The sequence below is a fragment of the Scyliorhinus torazame genome, chromosome 9, assembly GCF_047496885.1.
Source record: "Scyliorhinus torazame isolate Kashiwa2021f chromosome 9, sScyTor2.1, whole genome shotgun sequence".
NCBI lineage: Eukaryota > Metazoa > Chordata > Chondrichthyes > Carcharhiniformes > Scyliorhinidae > Scyliorhinus > Scyliorhinus torazame.
In genome coordinates this window covers 196,638,761-196,664,149 of record NC_092715.1, presented here as the reverse complement: position 1 = coordinate 196,664,149, position 25,389 = coordinate 196,638,761, and the positions used below count along the sequence as shown (strand labels likewise).

The 25,389-nt window shown below is 46.7% G+C and overlaps 1 protein-coding gene across 5 annotated transcripts in view; it reads left to right on the top strand.

The window, feature by feature from the left end:
- Nucleotides 1-25,389, top strand: part of focad (focadhesin) — a 334,365-nt gene that overhangs the window by 65,117 nt on the left and 243,859 nt on the right. For all 5 annotated transcript variants that reach the window (XR_011949158.1, XR_011949159.1, XM_072516930.1 and 2 more), the window contains 2 exons: nt 17,282-17,383; nt 18,244-18,448. Coding sequence is in view for 3 of the 5 variants with exons in the window: in XM_072516930.1 (XP_072373031.1) it covers nt 17,282-17,383; nt 18,244-18,448 (307 nt within the window). In the remaining 2 variants the exon portion in view is untranslated. The remainder of the gene's footprint in view (nt 1-17,281; nt 17,384-18,243; nt 18,449-25,389) is intronic.

The window sequence follows — 25,389 nt, the reverse complement described above, 5'->3', positions numbered from 1 at the left end:
AAATGTTCCTGTAAAATTTTCACTAATTCACTGATGGACTTGCCTTCTGGTTTTGCTGGCTGAACAAGATTCTGTAGTAGCATAAACGTTTTACGGCCAAGTGAGCTGAGAAATGTTGCAATCTTTAGGTCCTCCTGCCACTGTTGGATCCCGGATCCTTGGTCTGCAGTTCTTCCCTTCCGTCTGTGTTGGAAAGTAGGGCACAAAGAATCCCTTAAACAAGCAATGAGGGATTATTTCCCTTTTATGTCTGAGTATTTTGACTTTTCTACTGAGAAATGAGCCGTGCAGAGTCGACAGACTTCGAAATCCCCGCTCCCTGCAGCCTGTGCAGCTTCACCGCGTGCATGGTCCCAGCAGCCAAGAGCCCACTCACTTCAATGCAAGTAAGCCTTCCCCAACTGTCGGTCTTCTTACTCACAGTTGCTGTCGAAAACCTTTGTTTAACCTTCGCATCGGTGGCAGTGCTTCACCCGACGTCTGTGTGTGTGCAAGTCTGATCCCAAGAATCTTTCATTGTTCCCAATGCTGTCCCACAGTTACTCAATGAAAATCTTCTTTCCAGCTGTTTTTCTACCTTAGTCCTCAGCACCAATTTTCTCTCCTGTTGTATTTCTTTGTTGCTGCAAAGAGAAAAGGTACAGAGGTGCCCACACTCTGGCTTCTTGCAAAACACGGCAAGAGGTTTCTGAAGGGTGTTGCTCAATACAATCAAGATCGTGCTCAAAGCCCGCACATATACTCTGCTGATGTCACTACACATCATGTGACACAGAACCAGCAAGAATGTATTCCCAAATACATAACAGGTAATAACTATAAAAGGGGAATGTTCTTTTTTGAAGTTTCAAATATAAATTGCCTACCGAAAAAATGTTTACTCTATAGTGCTTTTTGCCGTTTGTTACCATAAAAGTTTTAAAATGTGAAATCTTGCGATGTCATTCTTTCAGCTATCAACTGGAAGTTTGAATTACTTTTAAACGTTCTCCGCTCCTACAGAGAGTAACATTATGTTGTGTGAAATAGATGTACACTCATTCAGAACCATCTCAAATGTGCAGTATAATGCATTGTTAGTGAACAGAACAAAATATTATAGTGTCAATAGTTTAGTGCTTGTGTTACTGATTGTCTTTAAAATCATTCAGTGAAGTGGAGGTCCAAGCATCTGCTTTTGTTTCCTGTGCTTCCAGCAGTGCTCATTCTCTGAAAACCCGTGGATGGAGGCTGTGTCCACAGTTGCATAAAATATGATGTCTGACTTATGAATTTTCTTCTGTAGCTTCTTTCAGAAAGAACGTCATTAATAAAAATTAGATTAAGTGTTGACTGGTTCTGTTATTTTCAGTAACTGCCTTGATGTGCTCTGCTGGGTTGTTACTACCTCACCATGAGTTTCTAAATGTTAAAGGCTTTGCTGCAACCTAAAATGATTATTGTATTGGACCAAAGTATTCATTATTTTATAACTGAACTCTTTTGTTGACCTGATAAGGTTGAGAGGTGAGAACTAATATGGAGACATAGTGTGTAAGGTTAGCTATTGATTTTAGCTTACAGTGTAATCAAGTTCAACATTTCTCTTGTTAGTGTCTCCTCCTTTAATTAAAAACCCTACCATTTCTCAGAAGACACTGTTTGAAGCATCATTAAGGTCCTGTCAGACAGAAGCATTCAATCTAAGCTGTAATGACTTTATCCTGTGGATAAATGAGAGGAAAGCAAATTGCCCCTTTGTATTAAATAGTCCTAAGAGACATAACAGCAAATGGCCTGACTGAGGTTAGACCAATAGTGTCCTCCTTATCCCTTTCATCTGGACTATTTGCTGTTTTTTTTTAAACCTGTTATCTTCTGATGCTTTGCTTGGAATTAGTCTTTAATAGGCGTGAGGTTGACAGGTGTATTCATTATCTGTCCGGTAATATGAAAGATGCGTGCAATTGTTGATGTGGAAATTTTGGATTTTGATGAGGGAAGTAGTATTATGGATTTCTACAGTTTTATTCCATGACTCAAATGATTAAAAACAAGCCTGCCGTGTTTTACGTTATGTGGATAGGAACAGGTTAACGTTAAGCATGGCCAGTAGATGGGTTTTGTAGTTACTGAAGCAATTCTTTTAGAAGTTCATGCCTCATTTCATGCATCACTTCAACCCTGTCAATGCAGTGTATGTTAACTTGTATTTGACCGGTGAAAGGGCAAGGTTAACTTATCTCACAAAGGTACTCTTTGCCAACAAATGATATTGTTCAAGCAGTCACCTTAACTGTGTGCCTGACAAATTACACGCAATGACATTAGATAGGTTTCTGCTGCTTAATGTGACAAATCTCCATGGGAACCTCTCTGAGGACAGAGATGGTCAGGCAGATTGTAACTGGTCACTCTGTCATACAAAGTGACAAATTCTCGATGAACATGACCTTTTGAACTTTGTATTGTTGACCTTTTGGAAGCCTTTGGGTATCTTTGAATCTTGGGATATATCCTTTATCTTGGGCATGTTGATATCAAGGTTTTGAAATTAAATCTTATCAAATTCCTTGGTGATGCATTCTTGTTTTTCACTATATTGTACAGTATCACTCCCACTGGATGATTTGATTTCAACTCCAAATATTAACTGTCAGTTGTTCAGCAAGCAGAATACTGGTTTCTTATTTGGAATGGTGTAGTTCAAATCTGCGATTTGTTATTGAAACGTGGCCACCCTCTGGCTGAGTGTCATCAACTCCAACCAGTGTTTTAAACAGAACTTTGTTTGCTGAGCGAAGTGCTTGGCCCATTTCAGGATTTCTCAATCAGTTTTATATTAATAGGAATCTGGATGGTGTGGAGTTACTTTCACAGCATAGCGTATTCAAAGAAGGTGTAAAAATAGGCCGTGAAGATAAGCGCACAGGGGAGGAAGGAACAGCAGGTTGGTGGGAGGAGGCTAATGTAGAGCTTAAATCCTGGTATAGACCTGTTGGGCAAAATTGCCTGTTTCTGTGCTCTAAATACTTCATAAGAGATTTCTCCATCTCCCAACCTAAATTGATTGACTCCTTAAGTTGATACTATGACTCCCAGAGCTAGACTCTCTAGCCAGAGGAAATAGCTTCTCATCATCAGCACTTGCTTGTTAATGTTCTGTGTGTTTCCAATCTTGTGTACAAGACTGCCCAGATTCTTCTGCATACCAACATTTCATAGCCCCATATCTTTTAAAAATCCTTCTTTTCTATTCTTCCAACCAAAGTGGATAATTTGACTTGTCCCCGTGTTGTGCCCCATCCAACCTTTTGCCCACTCACTTTACTGGTCTGTCATGTCCCCTTAGAATATTTGTAAGTTTCAGTGAGGTCACTTATCATTCCTCGCAACTCCAGACAAGATCGGCCCATTCTACAAAATCTCTCCTCATAGACCAACCCGACCGGTGGATGGATTTTGGGGGAGGATCTGATCTCGATGGAAGGGGTGAAGGCCACATGGGAGGAGGAGCTGCGGCCTAAATTGGAGGAGGAGGTGTGGAGTGAGAAAAGGATCATTTCCAGTAAAGGTGATGACGAGCCACTGGATGTCTGAATCGTCCATCGAACAAACTTTCGTACCTGGAGGTACCCAAATGAGTCCAAGCCCATGTGCCTGAATTTCTCCATCAGTTCCTTCAGGCTGGCAAACTGCCCTTCCTGGAATAAATGACCCACTCTTTCTAGCCCCTTCCCATTCCACCCCCTAAATGCGGCACCCAACGTTCCCAGTTCGAACAAATGGTTGATACAGATGGGGGCCCACCTTGACATTGACCCCAGGTTGACAGAGCTGCCTCCATATTTTTAAAGAGGAGACATCCACCAGGATCCACAAGTACTTTGCCGGAGCAAATGGCAGAGACACCATCACCAATGCCCCCAAGCTGGACCCTCTACAAGACTCAGACTCCATCTGCACCCAGGTAGATCCAGGGTCTCCACGCGACCACAGCACCTTCTCCGCGTTGGCAGTCCAGTAATAAAACATCAAATTAAGTGGCGCAAGATTGACTGTCTATCCCTCTACAAGGCACCCCTCCAAATCTTCAGGGTTTTCCCAGCCCAGATGAAACCTGATATAAGCTGTTCAACTCCACGGAAAAATGATTTGGGTAGAAATACCGTAAGGCACTGAAATAAGAAGAAGAATCTTGGCAAGATGTTCATCTTGGTGGATTGAACCCGGCCTGCCAAGGACAATGGAAGGCTGTTCCATCTTTGCATGCCAGCCTTGACCCTACTCGCGAGGCTGGTATAATTCAATTTACAGAGCTGCGCCCAATCCTGAGACACGTGGACTCCGAAATACCGAAAGCTAGTCTCAGCCAGCGGAAGGGTATACCTTCCAGACTGGCTCTGCTCCCTGAAGTGGTGATCAAAAAATACTCACTCTTCCCTAAATTGAACTTGTATCCAGAGAAGGAGCAAAATGTTCTTCAATATACTCATTATGTCCCCCATAACTGGCCCAGATCCCTCACGTATAGCAGAAGGCCACCGCATACAAGACACCCTGTATTTCCCTCCCACCCCTTTTTTTAATAAATGTTTTTTATTGGGTTTTTGAACAAAGTATATTTACAGTTATGCACACAGAATAAAATTTATCTATATAGAAGAGAAGAAAACTAAAGAAAAGATTATCTGGTGCACTAGCTCAACAACAGCAACTCTGTACAGTTAGCAATATCATTTTTAACACATAAGTAGGCACTTGTTTGTGGGGGGGTGGAACTGGGGAGGTGTATATACATTTGGGTGCCGGAGAAACAATTACATTGGTTATGTCCAATACAGAGAGGGCAATACGAGAATGGATCTGGTGTTGTTGTTGTTACTTGCTTCTCCCGGATGGTTTTCGCTGCTGTTGTCGTCTCACGTTCACCTCCGCTTCGGCCGTTCATCCCGTCTTTTGCCCGTATTTTCCTTGCTCTCCGTTCCTGTGTTTGCTAAGTTTGTTATCGTTTCCTGTACTCTCCTTCCGACTATCATTCCCTTGACCCCGCCTCCCCTCTATTTTTCCCTGTCTCCTTCATCTTGCCTCTTTTCGCCGCTCTCCCCCCTTTCACCCTTCCCCCCCTCCCCTTCTCCTGTGGTTTGCCTTTCTTTTCTCTTAGGTTTAGCTGTTCTCTTCCCCCCCCCCCCAACCCGGTCTAATGAAAATCGCTTATTGTCACAAGTCGGCTTCAAATTAAGTTACTGTGAAAAGCCCCTAGTTCGCCACATTCCGGCGCCTGTTCGGGGAGGCTGGTACGGGAATTAAATCGTGCTGCTGGCCTGCCTTGGCCTGCTTCAAAAGCCAGCTCTTTAGCCCTGTGCTAAACCAGCCCTTATCCCTCCCTCTCACGCCTTGGCTACTTTCCCCTGATTCTTGGCTACCTGGCTATTCTTCTGCTTGTTTGTTGGCTACAAACAGGTCCCGGAACAATTGGGTGAATGGCTCTCACGTTCTGTGGGAGCCGTCGTCTGACCCTCGGATGGCGAATTTGATTTTCTCCATTTGGAGAGATTCTGAGATGTCGGACAGCCAGTCAGCAGCTTTGGGTGTTACTGCTGACTGCCAACCGAACAGGATTCCACGGCGGGCGATCAGGGAGGCAAAGGCAAGAGCGTCCGCCCTCCTCCCCATGAATAGATCTGGCTGGTCTGATACCCCGAAGACCGCGCATGGCTCCACCCTCACCCCCACCCACTTTGGACATTGCCTCAAAGAAGGCTGTCCAGTACCCCGCAAGTCTGGAGCAAGACCAGAACATGTGGGCGTGGTTGGCCGGGCCTCCTTGGCACGGTTCACATCTATCCTCCACCTCCGGGAAGAACCTACTCATTTGGGTTCTTGTTAAGTGGACTCTATGTACCACTTTTAGTTGCGTCAGGTTGAGCCTTGCGCATGTGGAGGTGGAGTTGACCGAATGCAGTGCTTCGCTCCAGAGTTCCCATCCTATTTCAATCCCCATGTCTTCCTCCCATTTCTTTCTTGTTGCGTCCAGTACGGTGTCGGCCCTTTCTACCAGTCGCTCATACGTGTCGCTACAGTTTCCATTGTTGCTAACTTTTTGTTGGTTCAATTGGCTCTGTTTTATAACCTTTGCTCTCGAGTCGCCAGGTATCTTTATGATACCGCCACGAGGTTCAAGTTCAAGTAATGATCAATAACTCAATACACCAATTAGTAAGATTCAAATCAAAGCATGTTTATTATACACCGTAATCGCTACTCATGCATAAAGTCTACTTCTAAGCTACTTCTACAACTAACAGGCCTATACTTAGCTTCGGACTGGCCCACCAGGTCAGGGGAACAAATGGCCTTTCGTTCGGGTTCTGAGTCTGCGGGATTCAAAGTTGGTACGGACTGGTAGCTAGGAGCACCTATCTCGTAGCGAGCGTTGACTTAAGACTTACTGGATCTCGGTGGCAGCTGAACTGGTCACTGTTAAGGGTTGGTTCGCGTTGCTGAGTGACCTAGTCAAGAAGAACGATTTGAACTTGGGGGCTTAACTTTAAAGTCCCCAGGGGCTTCCTGCCTTTCGGGGCGGACCCTGTACCTGGTTCCAAGTGATTGGACTTTGTTCCAATCGCTTGGTTCGATTTCTCCAATACTGGAGCGGTTCCCTGATCGATGGGTGGTCTTGAGGTGTCCGTTAACCTCTTTTGTGTTGGCTCCTGCTGGCGCCGAGGAGTCGGGCTTGGCTTTGTTTATCCCAAATATTTCGATTGTACCCGGGGATCGCTCATTAGTATGTAGATGGCTGCTACATTATTATGCAGGTGGCTGCTTGTATCGATGCTGTCTGGGCTTTTGCAGAGTTTAATACACAGTAAACTTGCACCTGCTAGTTTCTGCCTCTGTTGGCTGAATTTCCCTGCAGCCTTTGCTGTTCTCCATTTTACATCGGGAGTTGGCCAACCCAGGTGGCTACACACCCTCCTTGTGATCCTAACGCGAAGCGTGAAGGATCACATAACTGCGTTGTTTTCCATTCCCTGACCTGGCGAGCATTCTTCTATGGCTTCTACACTGACCATAACTATGCAAAAAAATTTTAACTGACAATTCTGAGGGGCGCTATGTCAAACAGGGACATGCATTACAAAACAAGAAAGTTGGAACCTCTAACTATCCTGAATAAACTACACTCACTCAAACATTCCATCACGCTAACTTCCTAAACCATACAAACAAAATCATAGCAGTATTATACACATTTTTCTGGCTTGGCAGTCATATAGAACATAGAACATAGAACAATACAGCGCAGTACAGGCCCTTCGGCCCACGATGTTGCACCGAAACAAAAGCCATCTAACCTACACTATGCCATTATCATCCATATGTTTATCCAATAAACTTTTAAATGCCCTCAATGTTGGCGAGTTCACTACTGTAGCAGGTAGGGCATTCCACGGCCTCACTACTCTTTGCGTAAAGAACCTACCTCTGACCTCTGTCCTATATCTATTACCCCTCAGTTTAAAGTTATGTCCCCTCGTGCCAGCCATATCCATCCGCGGGAGAAGGCTCTCACTGTCCACCCTATCCAACCCCCTGATCATTTTGTATGCCTCTATTAAGTCTCCTCTTAACCTTCTTCTCTCCAACGAAAACAACCTCAAGTCCATCAGCCTTTCCTCATAAGATTTTCCCTCCATACCAGGCAACATCCTGGTAAATCTCCTCTGCACCCGCTCCAAAGTCTCCACGTCCTTCCTATAATGCGGTGACCAGAACTGTACGCAATACTCCAAATGCGGCCGTACCAGAGTTCTGTACAGCTGCAACATGACCTCCCGACTCCGGAACTCAATCCCTCTACCAATAAAGGCCAACACTCCATAGGCCTTCTTCACAACCCTATCAACCTGGGTGGCAACTTTCAGGGATCTATGTACATGGACACCTAGATCCCTCTACTCATCGACACTTTCAAGAACTTTACCATTAGCCAAATATTCCGCATTCCTGTTATTCCTTCCAAAGTGAATCACCTCACACTTCTCTACATTAAACTCCATTTGCCACCTCTCAGCCCAGCTCTGCAGCTTATCTATATCCCTCTGTAACCTGCTACATCCTTCCACACTATCGACAACACCACCGACTTTAGTATCGTCTGCAAATTTACTCACCCACCCTTCTGCGCCTTCCTCTAGGTCATTGATAAAAATGACAAACAGCAACGGCCCCAGAACAGATCCTTGTGGTACTCCACTTGTGACTGTACTCCATTCTGAACATTTCCCACCAACCACCACCCTCTGTCTTCTTTCAGCTAGCCAATTTCTGATCCACATCTCTAAATCACCCTCAATCCCCAGCCTCCGTATTTTTTGCAATAGCCTACCGTGGGGAACCTTATCAAACGCTTTGCTGAAATCCATATACACCACATCAACTGCTCTACCCTCGTCTACCTGTTCAGTCACCTTCTCAAAGAACTCAATAAGGTTTGTGAGGCATGACCTACCCTTCACAAAGCCATGCTGACTATCCCTGATCATATTATTCCTATCTAGATGATTATAAATCTTGTCTCTTATAATCCCCTCCAAGACTTTACCCACTACAGACGTGAGGCTCACCGGTCTATAGTTGCCGGGGTTGTCTCTGCTCCCCTTTTTGAACAAAGGGACCACATTTGCTGTCCTCCAGTCCTCTGGCACTATTCCTGTAGCCAATGATGACATAAAAATCAAAGCCAAAGGTCCAGCAATCTCTTCCCTGGCCTCCCAGAGAATCCTAGGATAAATCCCATCAGGTCCCGGGGACTTATCTATTTTCAGCCTGTCCAGAATTGCCAACACCTCTTCCCTACGTACCTCAATGCCATCTATTCTATTAGCCTGGGGCTCAGCATTCTCCTCCACAACATTATCTTTTTCCTGAGTGAATACTGACGAAAAATATTCATTTAGTATCTCGCCTATCTCTTCAGACTCCACACACAATTTCCCATCCCTGTCCTTGACTGGTCCTACTCTTTCCCTAGTCATTCGCTTATTCCTGACATACCTATAGAAAGCTTTTGGGTTTTCCTTGATCCTTCCTGTCAAATGCTTCTCATGTCCCCTCCTTGCTCGTCTTAGCTCTCTCTTTAGATCCTTCCTCGCTACCTTGTAACTATCCATCGCCCCAACCGAAACTTCACACTTCATCTTCACATAGGCCTCCTTCTTCCTCTTAACAAGAGATTCCACTTCCTTGGTAAACCACGGTTCCCTCGCTCGACGCCTTCCTCCCTGTCTGACCGGTACGTACTTATCAAGAACACGCAGTAGCTGATCCTTGAACAAGCCCCACTTATCCAGTGTGCCCAACACTTGCAGCCTACTTCTCCACCTTATCCCCCCCAAGTCACGTCTAATGGCATCATAATTACCCTTCCCCCAGCTATAACTCTTGCCCTTCGGTGTATACTTATCCCTTTCCATCATTAACGTAAACGTCACCGAATTGTGGTCACTGTCCCCAAAGTGCTCTCCTACCTCCAAATCCAACACTTGGCCTGGTTCATTACCCAAAACCAAATCCAACGTGGCCTCGCCTCTTGTTGGCCTGTCAACATATTGTTTCAGGAAACCCTCCTGCACACACTGTACAAAAAACGACCCATCTATTGTACTCGAACTATATCTTTTCCAGTCAATATTTGGAAAGTTAAAGTCTCCCATAATAACTACCCTGTTACTTTCGCTCTTATCCAGAATCATCTTCGCCATCCTTTCCTCTACATCCCTAGAACTATTAGGAGGCCTATAAAAAACTCCCAACAGGGTGACCTCTCCTTTCCTGTTTCTAACTTCAGCCCATACTACCTCGGAAGAAGAGTCCCCATCTAGCATCCTCTCCGCCACCGTAATACTGCTCTTGACTAGCAGCGCCACACCTCCCCCTCTTTTGCCTCCTTCTCTGAGCTTACTAAAACACCTAAACCCCGGAACCTGCAACATCCATTCCTGTCCCTGCTCTATCCATGTCTCCGAAATGGCCACAACATCGAAGTCCCAGGTACCAACCCATGCTGCCAGTTCCCCTACCTTGTTTCGTATACTCCTGGCATTGAAGTAGACACACTTCAAACCACCTACCTGAACACTGGCCCCCTCCTGCGACGTCAAATCTGTGCTCCTGACCTCTATACTCTCATTCTCCCTTACCCTAAAACTACAATCCAGGTTCCCATGCCCCTGCTGCATGAGTTTAAACCCCCCCAAAGAGCACTAACAAATCTCCCCCCCAGGATATTTGTGCCCCTCAGGTTCAGATGTAGACCATCCTGTCTGTAGAGGTCCCACCTTCCCCAGAAAGAGCCCCAGTTATCCAGAAATCTGAATCCCTCCCGCCTGCACCATCCCTGTAGCCACGTGTTTAAATGCTCTCTCTCCCTATTCCTCATCTCACTATCACGTGGCACGGGCAACAACCCAGAGATAACAACTCTGTTTGTTCTAGTTCTGAGCTTCCATCCTAGCTCCCTGAAAGCCTGCCTGACATCCTTGTCCCCTTTCCTACCTATGTCGTTAGTGCCAATGTGGACCACGACTTGGGGCTGCTCCCCCTCCCCCCTAAGGACCCGGAAAACACGATCCGAGACATCACGTACCCTTGCACCTGGGAGGCAACATACCAAACGTGAGTCTCTCACGCTCCCACAAAATCTCCTATCTGTGATTCAAGCTCAGGATTGTACAATTACTCATGAACGTTTCTTTATTTACAACAAATCGCAAACGAATGCTCTTTATTATAGATCGCGGGAGTCGGGATCTGGTCATATCCGAAAATAGGGGATCTTATCCTATATACCGGGGTGCAAGTGCGGTAGGCTCTCCTTCTCCATTTTCTCAGACGAATAGTCTGCACGATGCAGCAGAGTATCGCCAATACTAGTAGGGATTCTATCAAGTAGGACAGGGAGTACCTGGTTATAAACCTGTCACACCAAGATGGTGTGGTGTCGCTTGCGACTGGGCTCTGGGTACTGTGGGTAAGTGAATCATTAACGGCTGGGGGAGTTGAGGTCAGGGGGTTCGCGTTCGCGCGCAACCAAATGTCCATTAGGATTATGAGCCACGCGGAGGATGTCCTCATGGTTCTTCTTCTCTCTTTTCTTTTCTCTTCTCTGGTCCTGGAGCTTCTGGAGTTCTGTGGGATCAAGCATAGTGTCTGTTACTATCTTGGTTTAATATCTCGTATGATAGCCTGTCTGTCCTTTAGTGCCAATTACTCCCTTTATAATTGGTCACTATGTGTATCCCTCATTTTTTTCTCCAAAAACCGAATTTGAGGACAAGACACACTTACAAATACTGAACCAGTGCGAGCCATCTCGCAGGCTGTGCGATTTACCATCCAAATGTTTGAGGATGTAAACAGCGTAAGGTTGGCAACCTAAGGGTTACCTGAAAACAAAACAAAACTTTTTGAACAAAACTTGCCGAAGTGAGGTGCGTATGGGTCGCGACGGGTAAGATTTGGATGGAGTCCCCGGGTAGGACGGCGACCAATGCCGTGTGTGCTCTACCCGAGCGTAGCTGACCAAAGGCAGGGTTCCCGGGCAGGGCGGGTCCCAATGCCGTTTCTCCACCGCCTGACAAACCGACAAGAACGGGCAAGAAATGGAGTCATCGTGGGGGGGTTGCCGTATTGGTTCTTCCTTCGAACCAGAAGGGCAGTTACGAACGGGGGTCTGTGTATCTGTCGACAGACGAGTTCCGCTGAACTGGCGTCTGGGACATTAACAAGTCTCTGCGGACAAGTTCTCAGAGGTTTCGGCCGAAAAGGCGTGGGGCTGCGGGGAAAAGTTTTTCCGGTCTAACATACCACATGTAACAAAACACTACAAACAACATCAAACATGCTGCAGGTTCCATCAGAAAGGACACCGTTTCTCCCAAGCGGTTCCTTTTAAAACATCATGTGGACACCTCAGTTATCGGTTGCGAACAGGGTCGCAAAGGGGTTCTCGTTCTGGGAGTCAGACTCAAAGTCATCATCGTCTCCCGGGTGCCAAACTCTCGAGTGTATCAGGGCTGATAGGGCTGCATGGTTTGATTTTGGATCGCTCTCGTTGTTCCGGACGAGTCTGTACGAATTATCTCTGTGCCAATAGGTGATGTCTAGTTCTGTGGGGACGGAGTCGGGATCAACATTGTCGGTCGGTGGTCGGTGGTGGGGTTTGTTTAGGAAAGTGATCGTGAAGGGATCACTCGAATCGTGGCCAGATTCGATGGGTGTGGGGCCTGTTGCATGGGGATAGTAGGGAGGCGTGCTGTGGCTTTTGTCTGAGTCACAGTCGCTGCTGCTGCAGTCTGTGGGCGTTCCGGGGCGAAGTCTGTAGTTCGGGGGTGGAGTCGGGGTTGAGTCCGTGGCTGGGCTGGACCTGTTGGGGGAGGGTAGGGTTACGTTGGCTGTGGGCGGCGCGTGGTCTGCTACGTCGAGCATGACGTGGTGTGCGTGGTTAGACTGTGTTCCATATGCCTTCAGCTGGTTGATATGGAACCACGCAGTCTTTCCATTGGGGTACTTTATCTTGTAGACGGAAGGGCTTACTTTGTCCGCAGTGGAGTACGGACCCGAATACTTAGTTGACAGGAATGTGCTGGGGTTGTATACGGAGAGCATGACTTGCAGTCGGCGTGCTGTTGCCCCTTGCTCGGGGCCCCTTATTTCAACCCTAGCTGCTGGTTTTCCAGCCCGACTTCCTCGACAAACTTGTTTGCTTCGGCAGGGGCTTTGAAGAAGTACTCTCTGTCTTGGTATGTGACCCAGAGTTTCGCTGGGCACAGCATACCAAAACACACGTTGCTCTTGTGAAGAGCTGCTTTTGCTGTATTGAATTTGGCCCGTCTCCTGGCTAGGTCTGCCCCAATGTCCTCGTAAACTCTAATGAGGTGCCCTTCCCATTTGCATATTCTGTTTTCCCTGGCCCAGCGCAGGATTGTTTCCCTGTCTTGGTACCGGTGCAGTTTAGCTATAACGGCCCTCAGGTGGTCCCCTGCCTTGGGCTTCGGGCGCAGCGACCGGTGTGCTCTGTCCATTTTGGGTGGTTTGGGGAAAGTTTTCCTCCCCACTAAGGTGCCCAGCATCTCGGCCACTTATGCCGTGGATTTCTACCCTCGATCCCCTCTGGTCGGCCCACTATCCTGACATTTTGCCTTCTCGAGCGGTTTTCCTGATCGTCCACTCTGCCCTTCAGGCTCCCCTGCATTCTGAGCAGTCTCGCCACCTCCTTCTCCAGGGCTGTGATCTGTTCACTCTTGTCAGTCGCGGCCTTTTCCAGCTCCTTAATGGCCGCCTCTTGGGCTTCCAATCCGGCCGGTTTGCACACTTCGCTGCAAGTTTTTTTGGTGGGGAATGGGACGCGACTATGTTCCCCCTTCCGGAGCTCCGTTGCCCGCGACCGCTCTCCCGCCCACTCCTAACTATCCCTCTCCATTTGTTTGAGGTCCTCGGTGCAATAGCCAGTGGCTTGATTGCCAAAGTGATCAAGACGGGAGACATAGGACACCCCTGGCTCATCCCCCTAAGCACCCGAAAAGACCCCAAATTCATGAGTCAGTACGGACGCTGGCAGAAGGAGCCTTGTACAACAAACGCACCGATGATATGAACCAGGGCCCAGCCCAAACTTCTCCAAAGCCACAAAAGGTACCTCCACTCAACCTTATTGAGCGCTTTTTCTGAATCGATTATCTCCGGTTCCGGCCCAGCCACTGGGGTGAGAATCACATTAAGCAGTCGCCTCACTTTGGTTGACAAATTTCGGCCTTTCATAAATCCCGGCTGATCCTCTCCAACTACCTCCCGGAGACCGGGTTCCAACCTCAACGCCAGGATCTTGGCCAAAAGCTTTGTGTCTACATTAAGCATTGAAATTGGGTGATAGGACCCGCATTCTGTGGGATCCTTATCCTTTTTCAGGAGAAGGGAAATAGCTGCCTGCCCAAGCGTCTCAGGGAGAGAATCCCATGCTGGAGAATCATTAAACATTCCCATCAATAATGGAACCAACTGATCCCCAAACTTCTTGTTGAATTCCACCGGGGCCTCATCCGGCCAGGTGCCTTTCCTGTCCGCACCTTTCCTAATGATCTTTGAACCTCCTCCAACCCCAGCGGTGCCTCAAGCTCCTTCTGCAATTCCTCCCCCACCCTGGGGAACTCCAGACCCTCTTAAAAGCTCTACCATTCCCAGCTCGTCTTCTAGTGGCTCCGACCTATAAAGTTTGAACACTCAAGATGCCCCATTCACCTTGACTGAGGCGGAAACCAGCCTACTCTCTGAATCCCTAACCTGAATGATATCCCTAGCAGCCTCCTGCCAACTGGTGAACCAAGAGTTGGCCTTCTAGCTGGCCTTCTCTCCATACTCATATTACACCCCCCCCCCCTCAAACGCACTTCCTGCCTCTTGCCTTCTCCATGAATGCAGCCAGCAACTTCGCCATCCCCGAAGGGGCCAATGACTTCGGCAGCAGTGCTAACCACTGCGCCACTGTGCCACCCAAACAAGTGCAATCTCTCTTTTTACCGAAAACTCTCCAGTCCAGCCAGCATCCTGGTAACCTCCTCTGCACCCTTTCCAGTGCTATCACATCCCTCCTACAATGTGGATTCCGTAACTGCACACAATACTCTAGCTGTGGCCTAACCAATGTTCTATATAGTTCCAGCATAACCTCCCTGCTCTTAAACTCCATGCCTCGGCTAATAAAGGCAGGTATACCATATATCTTAATCACTTTATCCACCTGCCCTGCTACCTTAAGGGACTGTTGTACATGTGTACCAAGGTCCCTCTGATCTTCGGTGCTTTCCAGGGTCCTGCCGTTTACCCTGTATTCCCTTGCCTTGTTTGTCCTGCACAAGTGCATCATTTCACTCTTATCCGGATTGAATTCCATTCACCTTTGATCAGCCCATCTAACCAGCCTGTCTGTATCCCCCTACAATTTGAGGCGATCTTCTTCACTATTTACCACCCCACCACCCACCGATTTTCATATCATCTGCGAACTTACTGATCAACCATCCTACATTCAAGCCTAAATCATTTATCTAAATCACAAACAGCAAGGGCCCCAACACTGATCCCTGCGGGACCCCACTGGACCCAAGCTTCCAGTTAGAAAAGCACCCCATGACCATCACCCTCTGCTTCCTGCCACTGAGCCAATTCTGGACAGTTAATCATGGGCAGTCATTCAGTGTAGTGGCTGAGGGAAGGAAGGAGGGGAGATAAAGTTTGGGGTGGGATGAAGGGCATTAGAGACGAGTAAAAGAAAGTGCAGGGCTTGAAGAAGGGGAAAATGGAGAGCTGGAGAAGTAAGGGGAGATGCTAAAGTGATCAGGGTTGCATCACCATTGGAATACAGGTAGAGCTGGGGTACAGAAGATGAAAAGTATACCCATACTAGGTACATTCACTTAAGTGAAATCTGTTGCTGCATGTGATCGTCTCTCCATGAAAATAAAATCTTCCTATGGGGCTTCATCTTGAAATATTGTGATTGATGAGGAAGGTGATCCCACAAGATGTATGGCCGGGGGTCATATCCTTTTCAGCAGTTCAATACAAATGAGTGGCATGTGAGCCCACTAATGAGGGCAGTTCAGAGTCAGCTATGTTTTGATAGGATTTGAATCATGTATAGGCCAGACCAGTTAAGGATGTTGGGTTTCCCTCCCTGAAGAATGTTATTGAACAAGTTGTATTCTTACATTAATCCAGCAAATTTATTGCCATTTTTACTGATGTCTGTTTTTTATATAATTTTTATAAACACCTGAATTCTATTCTCAAACTGCAATGGTGGGATTTGAACGTGTGTTCTCTGGAGTATTAGTCCTGGCTTCTGGACTACCCATCCAGTAACATAATCATAACCAGCTTATCTTAGTTTTCATGTCCACAGTAAAGTTGTGAATCACAAGGGCCTTGTGTGAGACTAAACTAGAATTAAATTGAGAGTGGGTCATGATTGTTCATCTACTGGCAGAGTCAAAGGAGGAAGTGGCGGATAGAATGAATGGGATGGGTAGAAGGTTCTCAAAGTCGGAATGATGGGCAGGAAGGTCCCAAAGCGAGAGGACAATGGGTCATTCAGGGTTGCTTCTGACAAGGAGGCCCAAATGGGTGCCTTGGTAATCACATCAACAAATCTTTCTGCCTCTCTCCACCTTCTCCAAAGTGTGCAAGGTTACTGAAGTCTGGGCTGGTGGCAGTACGTAAGAAGGCAGATGGGTAATTACTCGCTTAAGAGAAATAAAAGGAAGAGGGGCAGTGGGTATATAAAAGGTGGAATGAGAAAAATATCAACATCCAGTTGCCTGTTATCTTGCTCTGGAAATGCACCTCTTCGAACAGTCAGAGCTAGTGCTGAAGTAGAGAGCAAGGATCATTCGCTAATGTGCTAAACTTCACCTTTATGGGACTCGACGCTCCATAATGCTCGCCTTGCACAACTTGCTGTGACCATCAATCAAGGAATGAACAATTTAATTAGCTACACTAGGCATGATTCCTTGTGCTCACAAGCCATAAATTTAGGTATCGAAGGTGAGAGTTTTACTCATTCTACTTTATTGTTTCCAACACGTCATTATTGGCATTAAACCCTGCCACCCCATCCCATTACAATGTAACATGCAGTGCAGCAGAGAGACAATTATTGAGGGCAGTGTAAACAAACTATTATAGCACGGCTATCCTGCTTACGCTCCATTTCAGTAATGCACACATTGATTCTGCTGCATGTATGGATTCAATGCAATTAAACATTGCAAAAAGCTACACCTAATTATGTAATATTTCTCAAGTGCCATATTTAACTGTATTTTAGATAATGTGAAAACATGTGCAAGAATAAATAAATTGAGGCGGAAGGAATATGTTGGCAATGGTTTTGATACGGAAGAAAATACTGAGTTATGTCTTCTCTCTGCTCATCTCCTGTTTGATCTAGAAATAATTGATTCGGTGCTATTTAGAGTTGATCATTCTTATTCAGAAACAAGTTTATGAACCCGCATACAATATAAATATATTGTAAAGGCAACTTTAATGAGGAACATTTATTGAAATTAAGCCAAGCAGAGTTGACCGACTTACTGTATTCGTTGTATACATTTGTTTATAGTTTAAATAAAACGATCTGACTGCAAGTTTATTTTTATTTTAACACCGTCATTACTGAGAAGGTTTGACAAGATAATGAAGTACTTCTTCTGCTAATATCATGTTTTTTGTGCAGGAGCCCGCCACATCCTTATATCTTTGTATTGGAGAACAAACCTGACAGCTGGCCATTCCTACTCCAGCAAATATCGGCTATTTTTCAACAGCCTGCAGAGAGGTAAACATGTTCAATTGCAATACATCCATTATCAATAGTAACCTTTCTTTAATAGATGTCATTGGTATTAGAGCAGTTTCATTAGTTAAAGGTAAACTATGTTTTAAGGGTTGTCAGGTTGCACACCAATGTAGTCTACAAATGTGCAATGTCAAAGAGTGGTGGAATGTAGGGATGTGTCTGATTCTTGCTGGGCTCCGGAGTTTCCCCTTTGCTGAGCAAGTTGTTGAGTGCTGAGCGGTACCTGTCAGGAGGGAAAGGTAGAACTTCATCTTGGACCTGGCTCATTTTGGGTGGCATGGTGGCCCAGTGGTTAGCACTGCTGCCTCACCGCACCAGGGACCCGGGTTCAATTCCGGCCTTGAGTCACTTGTCTGTGTGGAGTTTGCACATCCTCCCCAAGTCTACGTGGTTTTCTTCTGGGTGCTTCAGTTTCCTCCCATAGTCCAAAGATGTGCAGGTTAGTTGGATTGGCTATGCTAAATGGCCCCTTTGTGTCCAAAAAGATAAAGATGTGTAGGTTAGGTTAAGGGGTTACTGGGATAGGGAAGGGGAGCAAGCTTGGGTGGAGTGCTCTTTTAGAGAGTTGGTGCAGACTTGATGGGCCGAATGGTCTCCTGCTCTAGGGATTCTATGATTCTATTCTATGATTCTAACAATTGATTACAATGTGTAATTCTCAGAGCTACTGGACATGATAGTTGCTTGTCTTCTTGTGGAGCAACATTGAGTGTTGCACAGGAGGAATATAGTAAATTAGAAATTTGCATACAGATAAAAAAAAAATTTAAATGTCGATCGAATGGTATTGCTTAAATTGTAGACCTATTTAATAGTACAAGTTTCTTTGTTTCTCAAAGACTAAATGCATCCATTGTGACAATGATGGCACCGTTTTTCAAATATCTGTACTGTGAACCACACTGCCTGCGTGAGAACACTGAGCTTCGTCTTAGTCTCCTTAAGATTGTACTGCAGACCCAATCCGGAGAGGAAAAGAATGCACCTACTCTTTTTGTCCAGCAAGCTCTCCAACTCTTCTTTGACCTCGTTCCACACTTGCAGGTAAGACACATAGAACCCATAGAGTGCCGAAGGAGGCCATTCGACCTATCAAGTCTGCATCCACACTCCGAAAGAGCACTCTATATAGGTGCACTCCATCGCCCTTTTCCCGTAACCCCACGCATTGATCATGGCCAGTCCACCTAACCTGCTCATCCCTGGACACTAAGGGGCAATTTAGCATGGCCAATCCACCTAACCTGTACACTGGACTGTGGGAAGAAACCGGAGACACAAGCAGTTGAAAACATCTATTCCTTAAAATGAAAGAAGTACTGAAATGATTGAATTTTTGGAAGCAGCATTTCCAAACTAAGACAGGCAGAGTATTCACATGTCTACTCTCAAGTTATGTCGTTTTAAAAATAAATAAATTTATAGTACCCAATTTTTTTTCCAATTGAGGGGCACATCCTTGAGTTGTGGGGGTGAGACCCACGCAGACACTGGGAGAATGTGCAAACTCCACATGGACAGTGACCCGGAGCTGGGATCAAACCCGGGTCCTCAGCGCCATGAGGCAGCATGCTAACCACTGCACCGTCCGTGCCGCCCCTATATTGTTTTCGGAAACGTCAGTATAATTCTAATGTTTTGCTTATGATCTCTGTAGCGGCCAATGTAGTTTGTTTCTGGAATCTGAAAACCAAGGTTTTTATGAAAAGAATGAAGCCACAGAGTCACAGTTTGAAACAAAAATATTTTGGTGACTTACACACTGCTGTTAATGTTCTGCTGGAATAAAGTTAACCGTGTGGACAGTTACTATCGGCCACACTCTAGAATAGAGCTTCTTGGACAATACCGTTCTAAACATGGCAGGAGTTTGACTTATTTTGTGTTCACAACTGATTGTTCTTTCTGAAATCTATCCTATCCTCGCCTTAAATTGTTTCCCCCTTTTTTTATTTTGGCTGCACATTTGTTTAACTGACTCAGCATTTAAAATTGTGAACTCCATTATTTCATGGAGCACAGGATAATAACCACTCGTATTGGCTCTTAACGGAATTCAAATCCATGCCCTTTGCTATCCCAATGAAACTATTAAGGCACATTATGACTCTTTCTAGTGCCTAAGCACCATCTTATCTGTTGAGACATATTAAGCTGGAAGACCGCAGCCAACGCAGTTTCTGACTGAGCTATTGTAGCTCACGTGGCAAAAAAAAAAATCATCCTTCAAGAGTATAAAAATGCATCCATCATCCTGTTATCCCAGTTTTGAGAATACTGGCCAAGCCAGGTGCCTGTTAGGATCTGGTTTGATAGACCATAATCGTTTAAAGAATATCATACGTGGAAGAATCAAGGGTAAGAAAATAAGTGACAGGACTCCCAAGATTAAATGCTGAAAGAGTCTCTACAAACTTGAACTAGCTTTGAACAAACCTGGTCGGCAAGATGAGTGGTGTGACACGGAGATTAGTGCTAGGCCCTCAACCGTTTACAATTTATATGAATGACTTGGATGAAGAGATCGAAGATATGGTTGCTAATTTTGCTGATGATACAAAGCCTGGTAAGAAAGTAGGTTGTCAAGAGGGCATAAGGAGGCTAAAAAGAGACATGGGTTAAGTGAGTGGACAAAGATCTGGCAAATGTGGGAAAATATGAAATTGTCCATTTTGACAGGAAGAATGAAAAAGAAGTATGTTATATAAATGGTGAGAGATTGCAGACAGCTCCGAGGTGCAGAGGGATCTGTGTGTCCTGGTGCATGGATTGTGAAAGATTAGTATGCAGGAACAGCAAGTAATTAGGAAAGCAAATAAATTTTTATTGTGAGGGAAATGGAATAGAAATATAGGGAGGTTGTGCTTCAGTTGTACAGGGCATTGGCGAGACCACATCTGGAGAATTGTCTACAGTATTGGTCTCCTTATTTAAAGAAGGATGAAAATGTGTTGAAAGAAGATCTGAGAAGGTTTACTAGACTAATACCTGGAACGGACGGGTTGTCTTTGAGGACAGGTTTGTATCGGCTAGAGGTCAGAAGGGTAAGAGGTGACTTAATGGAAACTTATAAGATTCTGCGGAGTCTTGACAGGATGGATGTGGAAAGGAAGTTTCCTCTTGCGGGAGAATCTAGAACTCGCGGTCACTGTTTAAAAATATGGGGTTACTCATTTGAGACAGAAATGAGGAGAATTGTTTTCTCTGGTATGACTTTGAAATTCTCTTCCTCAAAAGGTGGTGGAAGTAGAGTCTTTGAATATTTTTGAGGCAGTTCTGAGTGGATTCTAGATGAGCAAGGGGGTGAAAGGTTATCGGAGTTAGGTGGGATGCAGTTTTGATGTTACAATTGGACCAACCATGATCTTACTAACTGGCCTTAGTCCTGCTCCTAGTTTTTCTTTTCGTATGTATGCAGACGTGAGCAATAATGACTAAATAGTTACACTGAGCAACCAAGGCAATAGGCATGATTTAACCACTGCATTGCGCCAGCCGTGGATCTGGGCGTGACAGTTAAATAGTGGGACCAAAATAAAGATTCGCTCCAGGTGCGAATCAGTTTGCTATCTAACCGGCCCACTTCCGATGGCAAATTCTGAATCACGTCCAAATATGGCAAGCATATCATTGACCGCAATTTGCAATAACTTCCATCTCATTCGCGAGATTGAAGTCGAATGTAGTGGCCTCCTAGGAATTAACCAGCTCCCCAGCGAGAAATCACACCGGTGTCGTTTAGTACTCCTTTTCAAAAAGGTGAAGTTGGCACAACGGCAACTGAGGGGAACTGAGGAGGTGAGTAGCCATTTCTATTTTCTGGTATGCAGTTCAAAGGCACTGGACCTGCTGCCACAGTGTAAGGGGGTGAGCCACCCCTCAGGGTTGTTGAGTTTGGGTGGGAGGGCTGAAGCGTTCTAGTTTTGAGGTCACCCCTGGACCTGGGGTGGGGGGGGGGGTATTTTTCATATGTGAGGCCTTCAAGCCATCGTTAAATATTGTGGATACCCATAACAGGGGCAACTACAGCTGCTGCCTGTCTGTCCTACCAAACACTTGCAGGACAGAGTCCTGTTCTTGGTTATGTGCTGAAGGTTACTTTAACTCCCTTGGACCGGGAGCAGCTCGAGCTTCACAGTTGAAGGCTATTGCTAATAAGGGATTGACCCTTTTAGTTGTGGGAGCACTTCACAGCTGCAGGTTGTGTTTGCTGCTTGCTCATTCATGTGGCTGCAAATGCCTGGAGGCTGCGGTTGCTGTTTCCTTCCTATTCTGTTGCTGGAAAGAAGGACACTTTTTTCTAAGATACCTGGCTCCTTGAACCGCGGGCTCAGGGGGGACGTTTGAGTACAGCAGGCAATCCAGTTTGAAGCAATAAGACGCTGCAGGACCTGGTGTGTGACATTGATCCAAATGGGCCTACTGCTAATTCCATTGAAGAAATGCTTTTGCAGATTGCTGATGCTTTTGTTGCTGGTGCGGTGAGTGCTGCATGTAACTGGCACATCACCGCGGGTTAAACACACTGGAAGTCGAGGATGTTCAACTGCACCTTGGGCGTCAGTGGAATATGTGGATGCCAGGATTTGGTTCCGGTGAGATTGGGCCATCTGCACAGCTGTGGCTCCTGGACGGAGAATGGCACTGATATGTGGATGAAGTCACGTTTATGACAAAGCTCTGGACATGATAATACATTCTCAGGCTTGGCCGCTGTTTCTGTTGAGGAACCTGCTGTGATACTGTGTGCTTATTTTTTTTTGCGGAAATGAGCTGATATAGCTTTGTATTGGAACCAATATGGAATGGTGACGTTTCCTTGTTGTTTAATGGTTAGTGTGATGTGTGGAATGTTACGGAGTTGATTTTCAAATCTTTGTTACTGGTGATTATTTCATAAACAAATTCTTCAATTCCTGATAGATACCAAAATGGATGGTGGAGTCGGTCCCGCAGAGGGCCCCCTTGTGGTGCTGATGGCAGCCTAGCCGGCCAGGCGCCGGAGAAGGCAGCAATGTCAAAGCAGGCTAGAGGTGGCACCCCGTGTGCAGTGGACCGCTGAATGCCCGGCCGCCCATCAGGCTGAGGACGAACTCAGAGGGGGACACAAGTGAACGCCCAAGGTTTACAGGCGTCGTTGGTCTTTCGAGGACATGACGGACAGCATGTGCCACAGGAGACTCCATCTCAACTAAGAAATAGTGCGGCACCTGTGCTACGTCCTCTTGGTCTTGGCACCCTGTGGAGGAGAAGGACACCCGCTCCCAGTGGTCAAGAAGGTCACTGCGGCCCTGAATGTCTATGCCACCAGTTAATTCCAGGGCCTGAGCGGGGACCTGTGTGGTATTTCACAAGCAAAACCCACAGGTGAATTCACGGATGCCCTGTATGCCTGGGCAGCTGACTATATCAACATTGAGCTGCGCCAAGCTCACCGTAATGCCCGACTGCAGGATTCTCCGCCGTCGCCAGTATGCCCCAGGTCCAGGGGGTAATTGATGGCATGTGTGCCAGCTTGCGGAGTGGAGCATCAGGGAGTGCCCTTCATTTACAGAAAGGGGTTCCACTCCCTGAATGTTCAACTGTGTGCGACCACCACCTCCGGATCATGCATGTGCGTGCACACTTCCCAGGGAGCATGCATGACAACTGTATTCTGGGACACTTGGAGATCCTCAACGTCTTCGACACCCATCCCAGGATGACGGGTTGCCTCTTGGGGGATAAGGGGTACTCGCCAAATGATACCAGTGCTGAGGCCAGAGACCCGATATTACAAGGCCCTGTTTCCACCCGTGCTGTCATTGACTGGTGTATCGGACTGTTCATGATGCATTTCCGATGATTGGACCTCTGTGGTGTGCAGTACGTCTCCAGAGGGTCTCCCCCCGACTACCGTGATCCACCCTCCAAAGGTCTGTGTTACATCACCCGAGAATGATGGGCCTGTATCGGCACTGTCAGTGAGTCACTCTGCAAGGCAGGAGAGTGATGATAACTCGCTGTGAGGAAAGCTCTGGCGCTACTCAGTTTATTCCAAAGTCTGACTCCTGTCTTTCTGCTGACAGCGCGCTCACACCCATCCTCAAAACGGGGTCTGCATCGGGATCATTTGATCCCGGACCAGTGTGCCCGGAGGGTGGCGGGAGTGGAGGGAAACAAGAGTTAGAGGCAAGCCTGTTGCGAAGATTAACGTGACAGAGGCTTCACACGTATCAGGTGTAACATTTTTTAATAGTGAACGTTTGACATTTCCATTCCCCCTAGCTACAGTCAACCCCCCCCCCCCCCGCCGCGCCTCAAAGTGCCCACTCAGTGATCCTCAATTTTCTTGATCTCGCGGGTCTACTACTAGGCCTAGGTGTGTCCCCAGGATGAATGTTGGAGGTGGAGGCAACCTGCTGCTTTCCACGCCCCCTGTGGCCTTTGATGCCCTAGTTGGATGCCCTCTGGAGGGCCTGGAGCCTGAGGGCCCCAGCTGATTTAGCGGTGACACTGGCATCGCCGTGCCACCCTGTTCTGCCTACTGCCCTTGAGATATGCCGGCGTCGGGAGGGGGGGGGGGGATTCAGAAGAACTGGAGACCAATGTCGTCTTGTTGGTGGCAGGCATCTCGTTGCCTCCAATGCTCCCTCCTCCCTGACAGTGCCTGCCCGGCCCTGGGGGACTCCATGGGATAGGGGGGCAACTGGAGAAATCTCCTGAAGCCTCTGTGCCACCTGGCTCCGCCAGTCCTCCCCATTGTCTGCACTGCTCTTCAGTGCCTCGGCAATGTCCACCTGTGTCTGTGACAGGTCCCTCATCGACTGAGTCATTTTTGGCACGAAGTGATGCTAAATGTGGGCTGCGATTTCACCAACATTGACGCTGAGAAACACCCTGCCAATCATGCGCAAAATGTCACATAGGAGTTTTTCCATTAAATCCTGCTGGTGCAGGAATTGAACCCGCGCTGCTGGCCTTGTTCTGCATCACAAACCAGCTGTCTAGCCCACTGAGCTAAACCAGCCTTGTTCCTCTTGACCATCTTTCTTGAGCTTCCACTACAGCAAATGCAAGTTGCCTGTTTCTGGATTGTATCCAAGTGTCTGGCATGTTATTAAATAGCGCTTCATAGAATTCCTACAGAGTAGAAGGAGGCCATTCGGCCCATCAAGTCTGCACCAACCCTCTGAAAGAGCACACTAGCTGGACTCACTCCCCCCGACCAGCTGAGAATTCTGAATTCTCCCTCTGTGTACACCAGTCACTGAAAACAATCATTCAGGTGCAGCAAGCAGTTAGGAAGGCAGATAGAATGTTGGTCTTCATTGCAAGGGGACTAGAGTGCAAGGATGTCCTACTGCAAGGGCCTTGGTGAGACCACACCTGGAATATTGTGTGCAGTTTTGGCCTCCTGACCTGGGAAAGGATATAGTTGCGATTGAGCGACCACTAATTCCCGGATGGCAGGATTGTCGTGTGAGGAGAGATTGAGTTGACTGGGCCTGTATTCACTGGAATTTAGAAGAACTAGAGGGGGTCTAATTGAAATGTATAAAACTGACAAGAGCTGGACAGATTGTATGTTGTTTCCTCTGGCAAGGTGGGTCTGGAATAATGGGTCACATTCTCAGGCCATTTACGACTGAGATGAGGAGAAATTCTGTCTGTTAGAGGGTGGTGAACCTCTGGAATTCTCCATCACATAACGCTGTGGAGGCCGAATCACTGCGTATGCGAAGGAAGGAAATAGATTTCTTGACCGTAATGGTGTTGAGGGGTATGGGGAGAGTGCTGGAGTATGGTGTTGAGAGAGAGGATCAGCCAAGATCATGTTGAATGGCGGACACTCCTCCTATTTTCTATGGAATTGGTTCTTCATTACCTCGTTATAAAGGACCAGAAATATCAGTTGTAGTTTGTGACTCCTGAGCATATGACACTGCTGCATTCCTAACCTTGTCCATTCCTTTTCGTTCTTGGAACTAGTGTAGACTTTTTGT